At 37.3% G+C, this 20890-nt stretch overlaps 1 protein-coding gene across 3 annotated transcripts in view; it reads left to right on the forward strand.

Moving 5' to 3' along the window:
- LOC127618976 (furin-1-like) overlaps positions 1 to 20890 on the forward strand; it is a 139087-nt gene that overhangs the window by 95896 nt on the left and 22301 nt on the right. For all 3 annotated transcript variants that reach the window (XM_052091870.1, XM_052091722.1, XM_052091786.1), the window contains 2 exons: positions 13554 to 13642; positions 17952 to 18124. In XM_052091870.1, coding sequence (XP_051947830.1) covers positions 13554 to 13642; positions 17952 to 18124 — 262 coding nt within the window. The remainder of the gene's footprint in view (positions 1 to 13553; positions 13643 to 17951; positions 18125 to 20890) is intronic.

The raw sequence follows: 20890 nt of genomic DNA on the forward strand, positions 1-20890 counted from the left end.
CAGTGATGCATGAATAGTACCATACATTTACTGCTTTTCTTAATAAGGCCCGACATTTCCCCCTGCAGAGTGAGGATGGTACCAGAAATGCTGGGCTTGTAATATAGAGAGCGACTTTGATCAGTGTTATTGCCATACACTATTTCTGTTCGTAATGAACTGCGTTTTCTAATGAGTTTTGCTTACTCAGCAAGCAAATAGTGCTGCCACATATTTTTCGAAAGCAATTTCTATGGTTTTGGGCTATTATGAGATAATCATCAATTTGTTGCAACATTTAAAAATGTAATGGTTTTACACATGGTCACTCTTGGCAAAATGCAGTTTACAATGTAAATGAGTTGTATACAAATTCCTTTAAAACCAACGCTGCAGTTTTTTCTGAATTGACTGTGTAAAGTCTGAAATATTAGTACAAATTAAGGTAGTGTAAGGGGCATTGACATTATGATTGCGATTTAAATAGCTGAAGATCGTTGTAATGTAGGCACTCTTACACGACACCTGTATCCAACTGTAGGTGGCGTTTGACATGGCATGATTTTTCCCTGCAAACCAGTAAAGTGCAAACCACGCCTCACAGTCATGGCTAAACCCTCAGGAATGTTTTCATTGGTCTTTTCACAGTGCTGACTGACTTTTTATTATTAGACAAAATACAAAAAATGCCAGGGGTACACAAATGGGTATACAAAATGAAACTTTAAATACAATTTACAAATAAACAAAAACCTTAAAACGGGTGCATAGTGACATGTTTGTTCGTTTGCACTTGCTGGTGTGAATCAGTGTCCAAATATGATTTCATATCTATACCAAAAACAAACAAAAGAATAGATGAGGGACTTAACATAGAAACTTATATAACTTATATAAGGGGGAGACTGCAAACACAATAAAAAGGTTTATTTTTTATGTATATATATATATATTAATTCAGAGCGATTTAATTTTATAAAAAATAACACGTTAAAGATATTCACGCAATTAATTGCAATGCTCCCGGACCGTAATAAGGAAGATTCCCGAGTAATGCAAGCTTGTAGTACCACCTGTTTACTCCAGAGTGCAGTAATTTATATATCAGCTGACTTTAAAGCTTAAATTAAGTCTTTAGATTAAACACATTTTTATATTTTGACTTATCTTTTGATTGACCTTGGATTTTAAATGTTCAGGGTTTTGACGGCACTAAATGTAAAACATTCCAAATGCATTCACTGGCTGCTTTTTATGTGCTGTGATATTTGCAGCAATGCTTTTCTGCTGGGAATGTATTTCCTATATGACTGATGTGTTTTGAATTTAGATCTCTCCACGGATTGTGTTTTGTCATCTTGGTAACCGCAGTCCACAATACTGGAAATTTGTTGTTACCCATTTCATACATTTATTTACTGAGATTTAGTTTAAAGAGAGAGTTCAGAGATGTTGGGAAGCTTGATAGGGACCACCTACTTGACCATTTTCATTTTTGGGTGAACTCCTTTAATTTGAGAAGAGAGAAATTTAATGTTGGAAATGAATACATTAAGGGCTGTTCAACACAGTCAAGACTGAATCAAACCCATCAGCATTAACAAGACAATTATGTGGTTTGCAAGCATGACCTATTGGTACCATCTGAACTCTGGTCCTGTCCTGACTTCACTTTGGGATTTTCTTCAGTTGGTCTGCTTTTTTGGATATCAGCCAAAGAGCCGTTTTTATCTTGCGGCTAACTATGATTGGTGATGACTGGCAGAAAAGCTTATAGTTACTAGTAGGTTGAAATCAAAGGTCTTTTGTTGAATGGCACAGCTTTGTAGTTTTGAGAGGGGCTGCCCCTGAGCTTCCCTTTTGGAAGTACCCACTGCAAATGCCTTTTGCCTGACTCCTACAGTGGACCACAAAATGAAATCATTTTTGACACTGTATAAAATGTGAGAGAGTCAGACCTCCAAATGCCCATGCTTTTTATAAATGAAGCAGAAACATTTTCCTACCTCCAACAAAGTCAATATAAAGCAATAACAATTTTAAAATCACTCAATCTGATCATTCAAAGGCATTAGATGATACATTAGTTCAATAGCTATACCAATTATGCCCATCCCACATGTTATTTTGCTGTCTTTTGCTGTCAATTTCCTCTGTGGAGATATGGCCCCTTCCAAACTCTGAGCCGTTTCTGCTCCTATACAGAAACCCATTTTTTGTCACCGTATTCCTCTTTTGTTAGGTTACTTCACTCCTTGTATGTGTTTTTCTGCTGCACTGTTCTCACAGTTCTTGCATCGTATACCTCAGAAACCACAAAAGCTGTTTTCAGGTCTGCAAATGTAGCAGGAGACCTTTTAGTAATACTTTCATTTCCAAAGCACAAAGTGCATCCAACCCTTGTGTGTTTGGATAGTGTATGCCTTTTTATATATTGTAGCATTTATTTTCATTGTCAGATCAGGGTTTCCTGTAAAACAGTAGTTTTAAAGATGCACCAATAATCCTGTGTTGCATGCAAAGCAACTAACTGATGTTTTGACTCAACCTGCCCCAATTCTGTGGAAACATGCTTAAAAATTCTAAATGTTCAGTGTAGTGTTCTGGTTCGTCAGGGCCACATGAATGCTTTGCTTTAGAGCAGTCAAACCACACTTTGATTTGAGTAAAAAAACAAGAGTGGTCTTAGGGGAAAATTATATATGTTTTGTAAATGTAAAAAAATATATATATATATATATATATATGTATATTTTCAGATGGTTTTTGTTTTATAAACTACAGATTAATAGTCTCAAGTCTACATTTGAACATTTTCATCAGTGAGTTATAGCAACGATGAACACATTAGAATTCAGCCAGTATAGCTTTCAGAAGCTCATCTTTTATAGATCGCCTTCTTAAGCAACGCTGCACTTTATGGATGCTTGGCGCAGCTTTAGATAACCGTACTCTCAGGGTGTAATCTGATAGACATCAACTCAAGAATTTTGCCGATAACACATCAGAGGTTACCATAACACACTATGTTGTTGGTGTGTTAAAATTGCACATCTGGAAATACCTTTTGTTCAGACAATGAGAGAATGGAGTATTTTCCAGTATACACTTCCCACATATATAATGTGTTTGTTTTTGGCAGTCCAGTACATTTTGCTTAGCTGCAGCTTAAAATGGACCATATATTTTCCTTCCCTGTCATTCTTAATATACTAAGCACAATGTGAGGGAGCAGAGAGAACCATGTAGTGTTAAGTCAAGTGTCTTAACGGTGCTGCTTTCATAGAAACATAACTCTTCTAGGCAAGTGAGCCTTCCATTTACTATTTCGGTTGAAGATGCTGCTTAATGTCTCTCGAATTGCGCCTGGCCCCGTTCCCTCCTGATTTCGCTCCCAGGCTTCAAAAATGTAAACTACTTCCCTGGATTTATCTCCTGGGTCTCTAAAATGTAAGATGGCAATAAATACATGTATCAGATTTATTAGAAATACCCAGCCTGTGTAACGTGTCTGCTAATTCAAGCAGAAAATTCTAAATCTGATCTTTCATAGCTGAGCCAATTTCAGCCGCAAATATTTACAAACATCCAAATGTCCCTACATGTGATGTCAAACCTACTGTATGTTTGTGTCCTCTTGCAATCTTCCCATTAACCTCTTATTAATACAGATATTGTTCTTGACTTGTGGTGAGTGTTTTAGCCAAGTTTAAGAATACGCATCTGTAAACGGTGAAGTTAATGCTAGAATGTTGAGTTTTTTCAGTCGAGTGCAAGCAACTCGTTGTTGCTAACGTATAGTTCTAGTAGCCACACTCATTGTCTCTTGCTTATGTAAACAATATTTTGCTTGACGGAGTCTGCAAGCTTTCAGAATGATATAGTTTATTGCCGTTCTGTGTAGGAGTCTAAAATAGCAAACAGTCTTCCATCTCACAGACTGTCCAGAATATTCCTGTTCTTGTGAGATGGCATGACTGTTGCAGGTCTGATACCTGTCAGGGTTATATAAAGACCCAAGCAGATGTTGCTGTGTCTTAAAATGACTGATTTTCTTCTGTAATTTGAAGCAGAAATACTCATATTTTACATTTGCTTTTATTGCTTATTATTTGACTTGTTTAATTTATCTATCAGGTCAATATATTTATTTATTTTTGGTTGGCCTAAAAATGTAATTCTGACATCCATAATTTTATTTCATGTGAACCGTTATCTGTTTGTGCTCTGGTGGAGTCGCTTTATGCTGTACAGTAATTATTGTATATTTAGAGGAAAAAGCCATTCCTTGACGTGTATAGTTAGTCATATTGCGAAGGCTATTATCCTTTTTTACTGTTCTTCTAACTTGGGGATAGGGCTTATTAACTCTTAACTCAAGTATTGAGCGCAAGCATATAACTAATCCTGGACCTTTTATGCTACAAACATGGATGTTCTCTCACTTTTTTACTCGATCAGATGTACAGATTTACTGTAGAAGGGTTCCTAGCCATATTTTATTCCTTTTGACATGATAACTGCATAGCAACAATCTAGCCTGGGCTCTATGCTTACATTTTAATAGGAGCACTTATGCTGTCAGTTGTCCAGTTTATTTAATTATTAATTTATTTTTGGGGAGTCATGACAGGAGTTTAAATTCTAAAAAAACTCATTTAATATTTTCAGTTAATTTGACAGGCTGTCTGCAAAAAACAAAACAAAAACAACAGCAGCTTATGTTAACCTGTTTCAGCTTGTGAACATAAAAAAAAACACTGTTCATTCTTTTGAAGTGTGGTTCTCTTAAATTGACAGCTGCACTGCTGAACACAATTGATGTTTCTGTCACACAATGTACAACAATTAGATGCTGCATATTTCATATTTCACTGAATATGTTCACTGAAGGGATGAAAAGCAGCCAATCAAAGTGTGAAACATAACTATTGTGCAGTGTAGATGCAGTTGTCTTTTTTATTTCGATTGAACTATACAATACGATCCAAATTCAAAACAATTCCTGAGACATGTACACTGGCGGCCAAAAGTTTGGAATAATGTACAGATTTTGCTCTTATGGAAATAAACTTAACAAACTTAATAAACTTCGTACTTAGTGAGGACATTAATAACCTGAAAAATTACTATTACAATCTGAAAAATGTTCAGGACTTCTTAAACAACTACAAAGAGTTCTCATCAAAAAATCCAGCTGTGATGGGTCTGATATGAAGGATCTGCATTGACAGCTTTGCAGATCCTTGGTATTCTAGCTGTCAGTTTGTCCAGATACTTGGGTGACATTTCACCACACACTTCCTGTAGCACTTTCCATAAATGTGGCTGTCTTGTCGGGCACTTCTCACACACCTAACAGTCAAGCTGATCCCACAAAAGCTCAATGGGGTTAAGATCCATAACACTCTTTTCCAATCATCTGTTGTCTAATGTCTGTGTTTCTTTGCCCACTCTAACCTTTTCTTTTTGTTTTCGGTTTCAAATATGGCTTTTTCTTTGCAATTCTTCCCATAAGACCTGCACCCCTGAGTCTTCTCTTTACTGTTGTACATGAAACTGGTGTTGAGCAGGTAGAATTCAATGAAGCTGTCAGCTGAAGACTTCTGAGGCATCTATTTCTCAAACTAGAGACTCCGATGAACTTAGCCTCTTGTTTAGTTGTATATCTGGCCTTCCTCATCTCTTTCTGTCCTTGTTAAAGCCAGTTGTCCTTTGTCTTTGAAGACTGTAGTGTACTCCTTTTTGTATGAAATCTTCATTTATTAATTTTTTTTGGTAATTTCAATCATCGTATAGCCTTCATTCCTCAAAGCAATGATTGACTGAGTTTCTAGAGAAAGCTGTTTCTTTTTTGCCATTTTTGGCCTAATATTGACCTTAATGGCCAGTCTATTTCATACTGTGACAACTCAAAAACAAACACAAAGACAATTTTAAGCTTCATTTAATGAACCAAATAGCTTTCAACTGTGTCTGATATAAATGGCAAGTGATTTTCTAGTACCAAATTAGGAATTTAGCATTATTACTCAAGGATAAGGTGTTGGAGTGATGGCTGCTGGAAATGGGGACTGTCTAGATTTGATCAAAAATGACTTTGATCAATAGATTTGATTTTCAAATAGTGATGTTGCTGTTTTTTGCATCCGTAATATCCTGACTATATTTTGTGATCAGTTAAATGCCACTTTGGTGTATTAAAGTACCAGTTTCCTTCTGAAACTGCTTAATCTGTACATTATTCCAAACGTTTGGTTGCCAGTGTCTTTTTTTTTTTTTTCTTATTGATTATTCTGCTGTGCAAAGGCAAACCACAGTAACTTCACATTTTATAAAATAAGCCTATTGATTTTCAAAACGCAATAATATTAAATAGTTAAACTGATTGTTAAATGACTTTTATATGTTTAAAGCATTGTTAATCATTTCTATTTAATAGGATTACATTTTAAAATAGAATAAATCTATCCGAGGCCTTTTAATTTTTTTAATTTTAATATAACTACAGGTTGGTGCTTTTGGTTGAGTCCTGAGATATCTGCTTCTGTGAGAGTGCAGATGTGAGTTTCTCCTTTCCTAACCACAGGTGATTAAGCAGCACAAATAGCAGGAATGCTATTTTCAAAATCTATCAAGCATCTTGCATGTGCTGTTCCATCAGTTTGCTCGGCGAGTAAGAAGTATCACCTGCTTAACATTTATCTAAGGAGCCATCAGGTATGCGCACTTCCTGATGAGCGAGAGACCAGTAATGTGAAATAGCCGATGAAAGAGCGCAAGCGGGCTAAATGACATTGGGAAGAAGCAGACAAAACAAAGTGTTTGATGCGTCCAATCTGTGATTAGTTTTGTAGGATGCACTTGGCTTTAGGAATTGCGCATGTTTCTAACGTCTTTCTCTGTGCATGAGTGCCACTGCGCTGACGCGTTCTCAATATCGATTAATCAGATAATTGATTTTTTTTCTCTCACCCCTATTTCATTCGGGTCACTCGAAGTAGTGCGCCTAAATATTGTTCCACAATTGCACACAGTAATTTTCAGTCACAAATGCGACTGATATTGTCACACTGTAGAGCCCTGCTAACAACCACATAGCAATTCCCTTAAAACACCTTAAGCCGGTGTCACAATAACAGACTTCAAACAATTTTTTTTGTCAAAGGGGTCACACTTGCAGACTATTTTGCTGAGATCTCTCCATCTTTATTTGGAAGTATGACACATTTGCTTATTTAAGAATGGTGGAAGCGTGACTGACATACCAAATCTCTCTCTCTCTCTGTCTCTCTCGCTCTCTCTCTCTCTCTCTCTCTCTCTCTCTCTCTCTGATTCCCTGTCACATGGAGCTCGCTGAAATACCCGACATCAAGGGATTAACAACCTCCCACTGACTCTAATGTGCGCTCCATTTCTCACTTACTGACCGGTTAATGAAACTTACACCTGAAAAATTTCTTCAATTCAAAATAGATTTTCATAAACCATACATTTTTATTACACGGAGATGAGTTGTAAAATTGCATATTTTCTCTGACCTTTCAATCTAAGAGATTGGGAGATTTGAGAGAGCATGATAAATGTGTTTGTTTTCACAAAACTAATTCATTTGGTCTTTTTTTGTTGGGAAATATTCTTTCTTTCTAGTTCAGGCTTCCAAACTCCTCTAGTTGACAATGAGGAAGATTGTCATTGTCACTTATATGTCCAGGCTTGTTTTGAATCTATCAGACAGCTCCGCAGTGGCATATCTCACTCATAACATCAGAAACCTGTTTGTGTTCAGCTTCAAAGTGAATGAGCCCACAGGCTCCAGCATAGGGGATGGTACCGCAAGGTGTCCTACCAAACAAAATCTTCATTAAACAATCCAACTTCGATAAAAGACATGTGGATGCAGTCACGTACATTTATTCCATGCAGGAAAAGGCACGTTTACCATGTTTAGAGGAAAGATGTATTCAAAGTTCAGGCTAGGGATAATTCATGATACCTTGGGATGTCGATCCCTAAAAATAAAGAGAATGTTGATCATTTGCGAATGGAGGACCATTGTGATGATTTGTGTTTCTGAAATATATATCTTGTTCAGGTGTATGGAGGGTACATCTATTTGAGACCATTGATTCACTTTTCAGTTTGAAAGGGTTTCGATCAAGCAAGTCTTGCAATATTGTCACCAAATTGTGGAAGGTATTGCTGTAAATTGGGCTGTGAAGAATAAAAACGGATGTATGCAATATGTCTATGGAGATGCAGCCAGGTCATGTGCATTGTAGAAATCTCATCAAGGAGCATCTGGACCAGTTTTTAATTCAAGATACCCAAGATTCACCGCCGTTTATCGTCATCACACACCATGACATTTTGAGACCACCTCCCTCAAGGTATGAATTGTGTACTGCATTTGATGAACTTCTCGACTGTTTATAAAGTACTTTTCTTTAGGTGAGCAGGGGAGTAGTTTGAAGAATGTACATCATACAGAAACGTGGGCTTTTTCGCATGACCTGATTGTATAACGTATCAACCAAAAAAAGAACACTTTATTTATTTATTTATTTATTTATTTATTTATTTATTTATTTATTTATTTATTATTTTGCTAATTTTGTTAAACTTGTACAATTTGACCACGGGGAACACATTTCTTGCTATATATTGGGGATGCACAGAAACATTATGTGTGTGCAGATTCCAATAACCGATTATTTAGAGCAACATCTGCCGATACCAAACCAATAATATTCTTAACCTGCGAATCTGAATCATCTTGTCCCTTTTTAGCTGATATATTCCTTGCTGTGTTGAGCTTGAAGGTGAGTAATTAAAAACCATGTTTCCACCTCAGGAAATTCTTCAGGAAGTGCGACGCTTACAAATTGCGCAACTGCCTTAAATTTTACCCAATTTAGAGTGATTCCAATTTAAATAGACATTTTATTTCACACAAAGCAAGTTGTTGGCTAATTGTCTGACACATTTTTTTTCAGAGCCTTTTTGACAGGAAATAAACAGAACTAATCATCAGCTGTTTTTAAACAATTGGCTGGTATTTGATAGCTTAGATGATTGTTAAATTGCCAAAGACCGATGTCTGTGCGATACATACTGTAGGTGCATCTCTAGTTAAGGTAGCACTCATAGTTGAAAAGAGCTGCGTCTTGTGACTTTCTGGCATTTTTTTATTTTATTTTTTATTTTTTTTAAATACATTTGAGTCTGATGACAACTCTATTCTCGTGCCTGTCTGGAATAGTAATGTGCCCTGAGGTTGTACTTCAGAATCTCGGGTGATGTAGTAGGTCTTCTGCGTATTTCACGGCTACTGTTTTATGGATACTGAGGATTCTGACATGCTACTCAACTGGCATACTGCTTTTGGTGTACTATATAGTAGGGATGCAGAGAAAGACACTTGCGCACACTCTTCTGACTAGTAACCATTCAGAACACCTAAGCAACCACATAGCAACACCCTGTTGCGGTAAATGAAAAACAACCTCCTGTTGTTTTTAATGAAAAACAACCTCTGTTCCACTAGAGCGTCTCACTTCTTGGACCTAATCTTTGTCCCGTGATCCTGCTGAATGAAGACTAAGTAAGTCTTAGTGAATCTGAGACACTAACCTTGCTGTAGCGACTGGGGGAATCAATGAAGGAATCATTAACTCGGCAGGTTCCGAACAAACAAGAACTTACTGTTGAAACTCCCCTAATTACTGAAATAGCGCCAACCAGTCTCCACAAGCACAATAAATGTATTGACAAAGAGACAATGAACTATTGACAGAGAACCGCATGTGACATCCGCATGCTCACCACGTGCTTATCGTGTGGACAGGAAGGGGGAAACTTTGAACGTAAAAATGTGTGTTTTTTTCAGTTAAACACAGAACTGCATATTGCTAATGAAATACGTGTAATCCCTGTATGTTGTGTATTTCTGAGGTATATCAAACTCGTTAGAACTGTTTCGTTGTGTGTTTTAAACTCTGAGGCCTCATATTTAATAGCCTCAGTATATATTCCCTTTCTAAGTGTACTAAACACATGTTTCTTGGTATCAAATTAAACCTTACGATTTGTCCGAGCTGAATTCGAATATAAGATCTCTGTAGAATGATATTACGCGATGTTTTACTATCTTTTGAGTCATTCAGCCCAAAATCTCTTACTGTCATAAACATGCAAATGAGCTTTGACAAAGTAACTCTCTCATGCCCAGAGTAAGGGAGACTTTTACGACCTCCAAAGGAATGTTCAGAGAAGTGCTGACCCTCACTTCATTCTCTTACTGAGAAAGAGAAATGAACCCTGTTAATCCTATATATATATATTCTATATATCCATGTGATAAATATTGACATGTATCTAATGTGCCATCTCACATTTTCCCTTAAATGTGCTTGATCTATGTTTTCTTGCAAACTAATGGGTTAATGTTTCAGACTTTGCATACTATGATTAACCAAAATCATATGTGTGGCATATTTGGTCTCTATAACTTGGTATTTTGAAGATTGAAATGACTGTGTACATGATATGTCGATAACAACAACATATTAGTATTACAAGTATATTTCCTATTTTCTTTCTTGCACATGCAATGGGCAATTTTACAACAAAGAGCAATAAACCAAATTCCCGCCTAGAACTCAAACCCTTCTTATTGGTCGAGCCAATGAGAGGTGGGACCTGTTTCCTGAGGGTATAAAATTGCTGCGCCCACTTCCTCGCTCCTCTTAGCCCCCTCTTATCTTCGCTCTCTTAGCCTCTCTTGCTTCCTGCCTCTCTTGTTTTCTGGTCCTCTGAGCCTTGTGCTCTCTCACTCTCTCGCTGAATGATGCCAAACTAGAAGGCCCCAAGGACTCCCAAGCATGTGCCAGGCTACGGCCTTGTCTCTGACTCCCACTGGTTCTCTCTCTCATCAAGACAACCTCATCAAAGATCAACTGGAGCCTCAACAAATTGCATCAGGACAGTTTAATTCAAATGGGACATGCAAGTATCAAACTTAGTCTCATTATTTGATACATTAAGTATCCTCACCCCTTTCTAAAAAGGGCGTGTCAGAACTAATATGATGGTTTGCTCAGGCTGTTGATCTGCTGAACTTCAAACAATGCTATAACTTCTTGCCTTCCTGTATTCTGCTTCAACCCTCTTTCCCTTGGTAAACTGTATGCATGTATGTATATGTTAGAGTAGTTTAATTGTTTAGTCTAGTTAATAAAGTCTTGTTCATGTCACATGTAAAGTTGTCTGTGTCTCAAGCTCATATCTAAAGTCACTAATCATAGATTTTGACTACTTGCTCTTAATACTTAGTAAGAAAGACATTTCCCTTGCCCCGGAAATGTACATTTCTATTAATTAATTAATTAATAACCAAAATTGAGTGTTCACGGGATGAACCGAGTATTTGGTTGTAATGTTAATGTAGCTACATCAAGTTAACCCGATTAACTGATCCAAATATTCATAATCGATTATAACAAGTTATGATTGATTTATTAATATTTCATAGAGCTGATTCGCTACCTAATGGTGGAAGAATATAGAGCTGATTCGCTACATTGCTGCACATGCTGACTTTGGATGGCTAGAGCGACTCTCCAGGGATTTAACTGATTCTTCCTTCATGCTTTTTAGCTCAGCGTTTAGCCCCCTTGTTTTCTTTGATTTAGTATGTCTGCTGACCCGGCAGATTATTGTTAAAGAGTGACTGTGGATTTAGACTAGACTCCATTGTCTTGGATGTTTGGATATAGCAGCATGTTGAGCATTAAATGTGTCAGTAAAATACATTTTGTTAATAGAGACCGCAAAAAGTGTGTTCGTGCGCATGCTCTTGCACGTTTGGGCTGCGGTGCTCGTGGGTTTCACAAGTTTGAATCTTGCTCAAATGAAATAATGTGATTGTTTTCAATTTTACTAGTGAAATGTTTTGCTTGAAAGGGGTTTCTCCCTACTATTTTCAAGTTATAGAAATTATGAACATTTTTATATAATTTTATAATGAAAATTAATTTTTAGTCAGAGATAACACAATCTCTGGCATGGATGCAAAAAAGACAACCATAACTTTTAATTTTACAAGTTCTCTGCTTATAGTGGAAAAACATGTCCATTATTTGATAGTCAGCCCATGTTTACTTAACTGTAACAAACAGTATTTGTAAACTGTACTAATTTGATGTACATTGCTTGTTTTTGGTAGATTTGCATTTTAAGAAAAACATTAATACTTAACATTCATAGAATTGAAACATTCATAAAATTCATATATTTAAAGTATCAGTTCAAAAGAAAGGCTGCTAGGAGTTCTCTCCACTTTATTTAAAAAAAAAAAAAAGTATTTTTCCAAAGATAATATTGAAATGTTCTTTTTTGCAGTATTACATTAAACATGTTCATGGGCATTTAAAGGACATTTTGTGTTGTAGTTTATGTTGGTGTCAATTTTACTACAAATGTATATCAGTTGTCACATTTTGGTTCTTCAGCGGGTTCTCAGTCAGTCCTCATTCAATTTAATTAATAAAGCAGGTGGCATTTGCACATTGTCACTGGCTGTAATCTTGTTCCCTGTGACCATGGTTATCACTATCACCTGCTGTCATATTTAGCAGATAGCTGCCCACTTTACAGCAGAATTGTGTAGGAGCGCTTTCCACATGCAAAAGAGGCCTACATTACCTGCTAAAATTAGATCTGGGACCATCATTGTACTTGTCCCCCCTCATAGGTATGATGCCAAGCAGTAGCTTGATCATGCTGGCAACTCTGTCGGCAATGCCACACTGACATCTTTGGATGCGCTGAGAATATGCATGTCTAATCCATATTTAGGGAGAATGAACCTGACAGGAACACGATAATGCAGTTCCATATTTACATTCCTCTGTTGCTTTGGGACAGTAATGGTAAGCTCTGCGTGGATACATCTCTTATATTTGGCCTCATCTCAAAACCTCACATGTAGAGGTGCTTACTGACAGCCTGTAGCTTGACCTTGCTACAGTTGAGATGTCCCAGGGAAAAAGTGCTTACCTGGACAGAAACGCATCCAAATGAGCTTTATTCTCCATCCAAAAAGCCTGCTCCATTTAAAGCAAAAGAGACCTTGAGGTATAAAGAATTGATAACAGAAAGTCCTGTTTTTCTTTTTTCTTTTAAATTTAATGGATTAAAGAGAAGTCCTTGCTTTGTCAATTTGGAAGTATATTTTCTTTCTTGAGAAAATGTTAGTCTTTTTTTTTTACACTTTCATTAAGTTATAAAGAGTTGAATAGCTAATATTCTACTTGCATATGGTACTATATATTTTTCAATTTTTATTTTTAGTAATCTTTGTTTTAGTGAATTTGTTTTATTAAAAAATAATAGGTACATTTAAAAACAATAAATCAGCTTGCATCTCTGCATAATATTGTTCCAAAAGTGCCAGTATATTAACTGATGTCAGTGACACACAGTAATGGGCCTTGTGTAATCTGTATCAATATAAGGAATGGTACATTTTTAAAGCATACAGAAAAATAAGAATTCACTCTCTCTTTTTCAAGACACGGTACACGATGTGCTGGAGAGGTAGCTGCTGTTGCCAACAATGGCATCTGTGGTGTCGGTGTCGCCTACAATGCCAAGATCGGAGGTGAGTTGTCATGCTTACCTCCAACACATTTACATGTTTCAACCTGAACTGTCCATTTTATTATCACACAACCCCTACTTTCCAACATTTGAATTGCAAAACACCTTAATGATACATCTGATTATCTTCACATTCAGATTAGACATGGCTTTATTCATTAAACCGTGTAAGAACTCTTCCTCCATTTCATATAAAGGGCACTTTGGAAGAGGAACTTCATTAGTGATGGCTTCATGACCACAAGTGGGACAGTTATCACAGGCTCCAGCACAGGTCCCTTTGAGCCAAAGATTTGAATGCAAACATATGTAATCCTTTTAATTGGCAGAGGTGTTTTATCCTATTTTATGCATATTTTATCACATTACTCTTCTCTACGCTGCCAGCTGTCTATGGGCTCTGAGATGAATTTCATTATTGCCAGGCCCATGTTAGTAGTTTTTCCCCTTCAAGAACCAATTGTACATTGCTAATCTAAGGGGGCTTTCACACTTGGTTCGATTGCCTGTTCCGAACCGAGTTCGATTGCTCCCCCTGCCCCCGATGGACTGTGTTCACATTATATATTTGTATCCGAACCGCGGTACGCTTGCGTCATCAAGCTGCAGCTGGTGCGTAATCGTGTTGCTTGATAACCGCGAAATGAAAAGGCGTCAAAATTCAATGAATAGACTTGCTCGGTTCACATTTGTTCTTCTTTTTTTAACCTTTGGTTTTGTTTTTGACATCAAGATACAGAAACACTCGCGTCTGTCTGCCGCAAAAATACTGAAATCGTTCAAAAGACAGCGGGCTGTCCGCCGAAGACTATTTTTGCGAAGGCAAGCAGAAATCATCTCTCTGCTTGCAGTGCGTGTGCGTGTCCGTCAATCCCGCTTTTCGTCAAGGTAAGTGTATACACACACACGCACGAAAGTAAACCCTTTCCGCTCATTTTGAAAGTGACGTGTGTGAGACTGACGACCACATTATACGTCATCAATAGTGGTTCACTTCCGCGGTTTGGTTCGATTGCGTTTTATATCAGCAGCGAACCATACTGGAGTTCACATGAACCGTACCCCAGACCACCTTTTTAAGCGGACCAGAGTACGGTTCGCGGGTGCGCACCCGAGTTCGGAAGACAGCGTTCACATCATCCAAACGAACCGAACTCTGACGTCATTCGAACCGGGGTGCGCACCAAAAGTGCTAGTGTGAAAGCCCCCTAAAGCTCTAATTCCATCAAATAGCTGAAATTTAACTATGTATCTAATGTTTTGCCTTAATCGTTCTATTACAATTGTGATCATTTGCTCACCCTCATGTTGTTTCAAATTCATATGACTGACTAACTTCTGTGGAACACAAAAAGAAAGAATTTTGAGGAATCATCGCTCTTCTCTGTCCTATACAATGAAAGCCGTCAAGCTTCAAATCAGGCAAATGATATACTACAAAAGTGTTATAAAAATAATCCAGCCAGATATTCAAAGTCTTCTCAAGCCATAAAGTAGCTTTTTGTGAAGAACATAGTGAAAAGTTTGGAGCTTGACCGCACATGATCACTGTGTGTTTTTTTTTGTTTTTATATATATATATATATATATCTCTCTCACAAAAGGGAGTACACCCCTCACATTTTTGTAAATATTTGATAATATCTTTTCACGTGACAACACTGAAGAAATGACACTTTGCTACAATGTAAAGTAGTGATTGTACAGCTTGTATAACATATACAATATATATATATATATATGTATATAAAACAGCAGTTTGAACATTTTGCTAAACATCTCTTTTTGTGAAAGGAAAAACATGAGGGTGTGGAATGATGTGTGCTCTATGCGTTCACTTTGGCTCTACACAATAAAAGCCATTAGTAACATTTTCAAGCACTGACTAATCAAACAGCATTTAGGTCCTGGTGTGTTCTGAGGGAAATGGCTCTTGACAACATAAAATCGTAAATTGTGAAACAATACTACATTTGACAGAGAATACAAAAGAGCCGCTCTTAAGTGACTTTGAAACACACACTGTCTTCTGGGTTTTCCCTGATTTGTCTGTAATAGCAACTGTCAGCAACATGTTTTATAAGGTAAGCAGTACTATTGCTCATTTAGTTTTTTTTTTATTACTTTTCTGTGATTGAATGCAGATTAATATGATTGAATGCCAAAAAAGGTGTGGAAAAAATCCAAAAATCCCATTGAAGCAGGAAACCACGTAGCAACTGCATAGAAAAGTACTTAAATCAATCAAAACACCTTAGCAACCACATAGAATGTCACATCATGGTGGCAGGTTTTGCAAGAACAAGCACCACTCACATTTTCTTCAGAAAATGTGCAAATATCTTTTTATTTGTTCAGCACATAGACATGTTCCTGGCTGGCCCCAAATATACACTACATGCCAAAGCTTTGCTCTTAAGCACATGGATTATGCATTATGGGATTCAAGTGTCAGCTTCTGCCTTGTTTCACTGTAAGTCAGCTCTTTTTGATTTGGCCTCCTAATGAGAAGCAGTGGATGGTAAGTACTCTGCGTGATTTCACTTTCAATCTGTAAGTCCTTGCTTAAAGCAGCTGAGATACGTCTCCTTAATGTACAATGAGCATGGAGAATAGAAAATATGAGGACAGGATCGGAGAAAGACGACATCTTTGGATAACTGACCCTTAGCTTAGGTCCAGACTTGCAGGCAGTGTCCTCTGCAAAAGGAAAGTTCAGTGTGGAGGTGGCAGCACACTAACAGAGATGGCACACAACACGGCTAATTCCTCTGCCAGAACTCACTGAGAATGTTGGTTTGGAAGGCTTGGAGGAAACAGGAGAATCCATTGTTTAAAACCGCTTTTGTCATAAAACTGTGAATTTGTGATGCATTTTTGAAGGAGATAAGAATTATTTGTATTTACAGTACTCAAGTAAAAAAAAAACCTGCAATTCCTGGAAGTAATCATAGCTAGCTTTCTCTTTGTCCTAAAGGGATGTTCTGGACATTTGGAATGCTGATATGGGATACAAGCCGCCAGTTTCGCCAAGATAATGTGCTGTACTTCTCTGTCTATGCTAAAGCTCTCAGATTGCATTGGAAAACTTAAAACGACTGAACTTTTGTTTATTTGCACTAACCCATATGAGGGCAACCTTAAGTAACCTCGCCCCCTTGTGTATCAAAGAGGCAATTCACTGTTTTGTAGATGTTGAATTGCGATTTCCCCAACTTTTTATCACTTACAACTAATCAGCTTTGGATAAAAAGGGAGTATTTTATGACTGCCCACAGCCAAGATAACTTTGTGATCTGGGATCACAATAACTCAACACTTCTGGCATTTTGGACAAAGCTACCTGGCTCATTCCCAAACCCCCAATTCGGTTTAAGATTCCCTTTTGTACAGAGAAGTGGAAAGAGATAAGATGGGCTCCTCTCTTGCTTGGCGTCTATAAAGGGATGTATGAAAGAAGAATGCAGATGCTTGTCACCTTTGAATGAACTCTAAAATTGAGCGCGCACATCCCCCTCCTTTTCCTCTTTTACTACAAATAACTTTTTTTCAGAACCGGATGTTCGTGTGCCTTTTCTGCTGCAAGAAATGTGTGAACATTTGATGTTAACACTTAAACGAACGATAAAAAACTTTTTTTTTTTTTATGGAGATGACTATTTGCTTATTGGAGGCGTTCAGTGGCAGCCTTGTTTTTTTTAATGAATGGACAAGACAACCATACAAATGAAATTCTAAACAATTGCCAAATGACCATTTAGGAAGCTGTGTTTTGTGTTTTAGCGTATTCGGCTTTCTATATTCTTGCTAGTACGCAGCATCTTGTGTCACGCAGTAATTTAATGCAGGTTAATGTATTTAAGGATTTGGCAAGAATAGCAAATAGTGATATATCTGAAAAAGAAGCGTTAACATTGTGGTGCATCAAGATGCTCTTGAGGTTGAACTTGTTCTTCTCCACATCTCAGTCACCATCTCTATTTCCATCTGGTACAAGCACAAAAAAAAAACAAAGCTTGTCCTGATTCCTGGGACAATATTTTCTTCCCCTCGACTGCAAATTCAGATTTGGCTCTATTCTGGTGTCGAACACCCACTTTTCACTGTCCAATTAAGTCCCACCCTATATATATATATATATATATATATATATATATATATATATATTTTTTTTTTTCCTTGTTGAATCTGAATATTTAAATTGGGATTTATATTGCCATTTCATGTTGGCTTTCAAAAAGGTTTTACAAAATATGCAGGTTTATACCATGTAGTCCAAAAGGATAGAAGAGTTTGGATGTATTTTCCAGGTGTGCGCATGCTGGACGGAGAAGTCACTGATGTGGTGGAGGCTCAGTCTCTCAGTCTCAACCCACAGCACATCGATATCTACAGCGCCAGCTGGGGACCTGAAGACGACGGCAAAACGGTGGATGGACCTGCAAAGTTAGCCAAAGAGGCTTTCCTACGTGGCGTGACCGAGGTTTGGCTTCATGCTGGTTTAACTAAACATGTTACACTTCTGTGTCATTTAACTGGTGCTTTTATTAATCGTAGTATTTGTGTTGTGAATACAAGGGGTGGTGGGTCTGTTTGGGAATATTATATATTGTAATATTATAACAATATATTGATTATTATTCAATGTTCAGATTAATCCATTTCTGCAATTGATATGTGGTCCAGTTAAACTTAAGTGTTCTAAATTGTCAAGCTTTTTTTCTAGCCGACAACTACAGGAAGAGTAAGTGTATAGCTGATTTCCCAACAGCTGTTTAACATGCTCCTCATTTAGTAGAAGTCAGAAGTTTATATACACCTTAGCCAAATTCATATAAACTAAATTTTAATCATAGAAAACATTTCCTGTCTTTGGTCAGTTAGGATCACTATTTTAAGAATGTGAAATATCAGACTAATAGTAGAGAGAATTATTTCTTTCTTTCATCACATTCCCAGTGGGTCAGAAGTTTGCATACACTTTGTAAGTATTTGTATTGTTTAACTTGGGTCAAACATTTTGGGTAGCCTTCCACAAGCTTCTCACAAGAAGTTGCATGAAATATGGCTCATTCCTCCATGCAGAAATGGTGTAACAGAGTCAGGTTTGTAGGCCTCCTTGCTTGAAAAGAACATTGAAAGCATGCACAAAACATGCTTTTTCGAATTCTGCCCACAATTTTTTTCTATCAGATTGATGTCAGGGCTTTGTGATGGCCAATCATAATACCTTGACATTGTTGTCCTTAAGCCGTTTTGCCATAACTTTGGAGGTATCATTGTCCATTTGGAAGACCCATTTGTCATTTTTCTTCATGATGCCATCTATTTTGTGAAGTGGACCAGTCACTCCTGCAGCAAATCATCCCCACGACATGATGCTGCCACCTCTATGCTTCACGGTTGGGATGGTGTTCTTCAGCTTGCAAGCCTCACCCCGTTTTCTCCAAACATAACAATGGTCATTGTGGCCAAACAGTAACATTTTTGTTTTATCAGACCAGAGGACATTTCTTCAAGTTATTTGTCCTCATGCACTTGCAAACTGAAGTATTGTTTTTTTTTTTTGTTTTGTTTTTAATGCCGGTTTTGGAGCAGTGGTTTCTTCCTTGCTTAGCAGCCTTTCAGGGAATGTCGATATTGGACTCATTTCACTGTGGATATAGATACTTGCCTACCTGTGTTCCCCAGCATATTCACCCTTTGTTGCTGTTCTGGGATTGATTTACACTTTTTGCACCAAACTACGTTCATCTCTAGGAGATAGAATCCATCTCTTTCCTGAGCAGTATGATGGCTGCGTGGTCCCGTGGTGTTTATACTTGCATACAATTTTTTTGTACAGATGAACGTGGTACCTTCAGGCATTTGGAAGTTGCTCCCAAGGTTGAACCAGACTTGTGGAGGTCCACAATTTTATTTTCTGAAGTCTTGGCCTATTTCTTTTGATTGTCCCATGATATCGAGCAAAGAGGTTGAAGGTAGTCCTTAAAGTACATCCGCAGGTACACCTCCAATTAAGTACACCACCTATCAGAAACTAATTGGCTTGACATCATTTTCTGGAATTTTCCAAGCTGCTTAAAGGCACAGTTAACTTGGAGTATGTAAACTTCTGACCTACTGGAATTGTCAATTAAAAGTCTGTAAACAATTGTTGGAAAATATACTTTTCATGCACAAAGTTGAAATTAGGTAGGTGCACATGCCACCTACCTAACCATTGTTGCAGACCATATACATCCCTTCCTGGCACCACAATGGCAAAAGGAAATGTAATTGTTAGTGATTTCATGGTTCTTGACAGAATTGAAATGTTCTTTTTGCAGTAGTTTTTATTAATGATCCAGTTGGAATGTCTACATTGTCCATCAAAATCTTATTTCAAGAGAACAAAGAAGGTGCTGTTACCATGACATGGACAATTGCTTCTGATTTGGCTTCTATTTTTACTGCTCATAGTCATTATCTACATCTGTCGTTCTGTGCCATGACACAGCGGATGTGCTTTAATTGTTATTTGTTTTGGCTGAAACTGTTTAATTTGGCAGCAGCATTTAAGGGGTCATAAAAGCAGTTACTTGTCAAGGTGAGGTTTGATTAAATGAAATGTCACATTTTATTGCAATATTCGGAGAAGCATCTTTGTTGGTCTTCCAGAGCGTGAATAGTATTGACATAGTATTAACTTGCATTGTGTTATGAATTGAGCACCAACACATTTTACAATGCAACGACGCATGAAATCGAGCTTGTGTAGCAGGATGCGTCTGTGTTCACATAGTTGTGTAGAGTATGTTTGAGCCTTTTAGATTCAGCCCTTCATTCGGACATGGGCATGCACAGGGGTTGTACAATTGGCTGTGGCCTAACAAAAGGAGAATGGTGTGGAGCAGTGCCAAGACACTACATTCCACAGTGTGCCCTGTATGTATTATGTACGAGCAATTCTTTATAAAACAATGCTGTGAGTGGTATTATTCCTACTGAGTTTGTGTGAAACCACTTAAAGGTTGTATTTCAGATTCATGTGTATTGCTTTGGTCCATATTCACAACATTTATGCTATACAGCATAGAACAATAATTGAAGAGATGATAAGAGTTATTATATTCAGCAAAAGGAGGGATATTATATTGTAAAAACCAATCAAATATCCAAATATAACTAGAACATTAAAATTAAGCGCATTGCAGACTGACATCATACTTTGTCTATACTATATTTTCACTGTAAAAAATAAAAAAAG

The sequence above is a fragment of the Xyrauchen texanus genome, chromosome 1 (assembly GCF_025860055.1).
Source record: "Xyrauchen texanus isolate HMW12.3.18 chromosome 1, RBS_HiC_50CHRs, whole genome shotgun sequence".
NCBI classification, from domain to species: Eukaryota; Metazoa; Chordata; class Actinopteri; order Cypriniformes; family Catostomidae; genus Xyrauchen; species Xyrauchen texanus.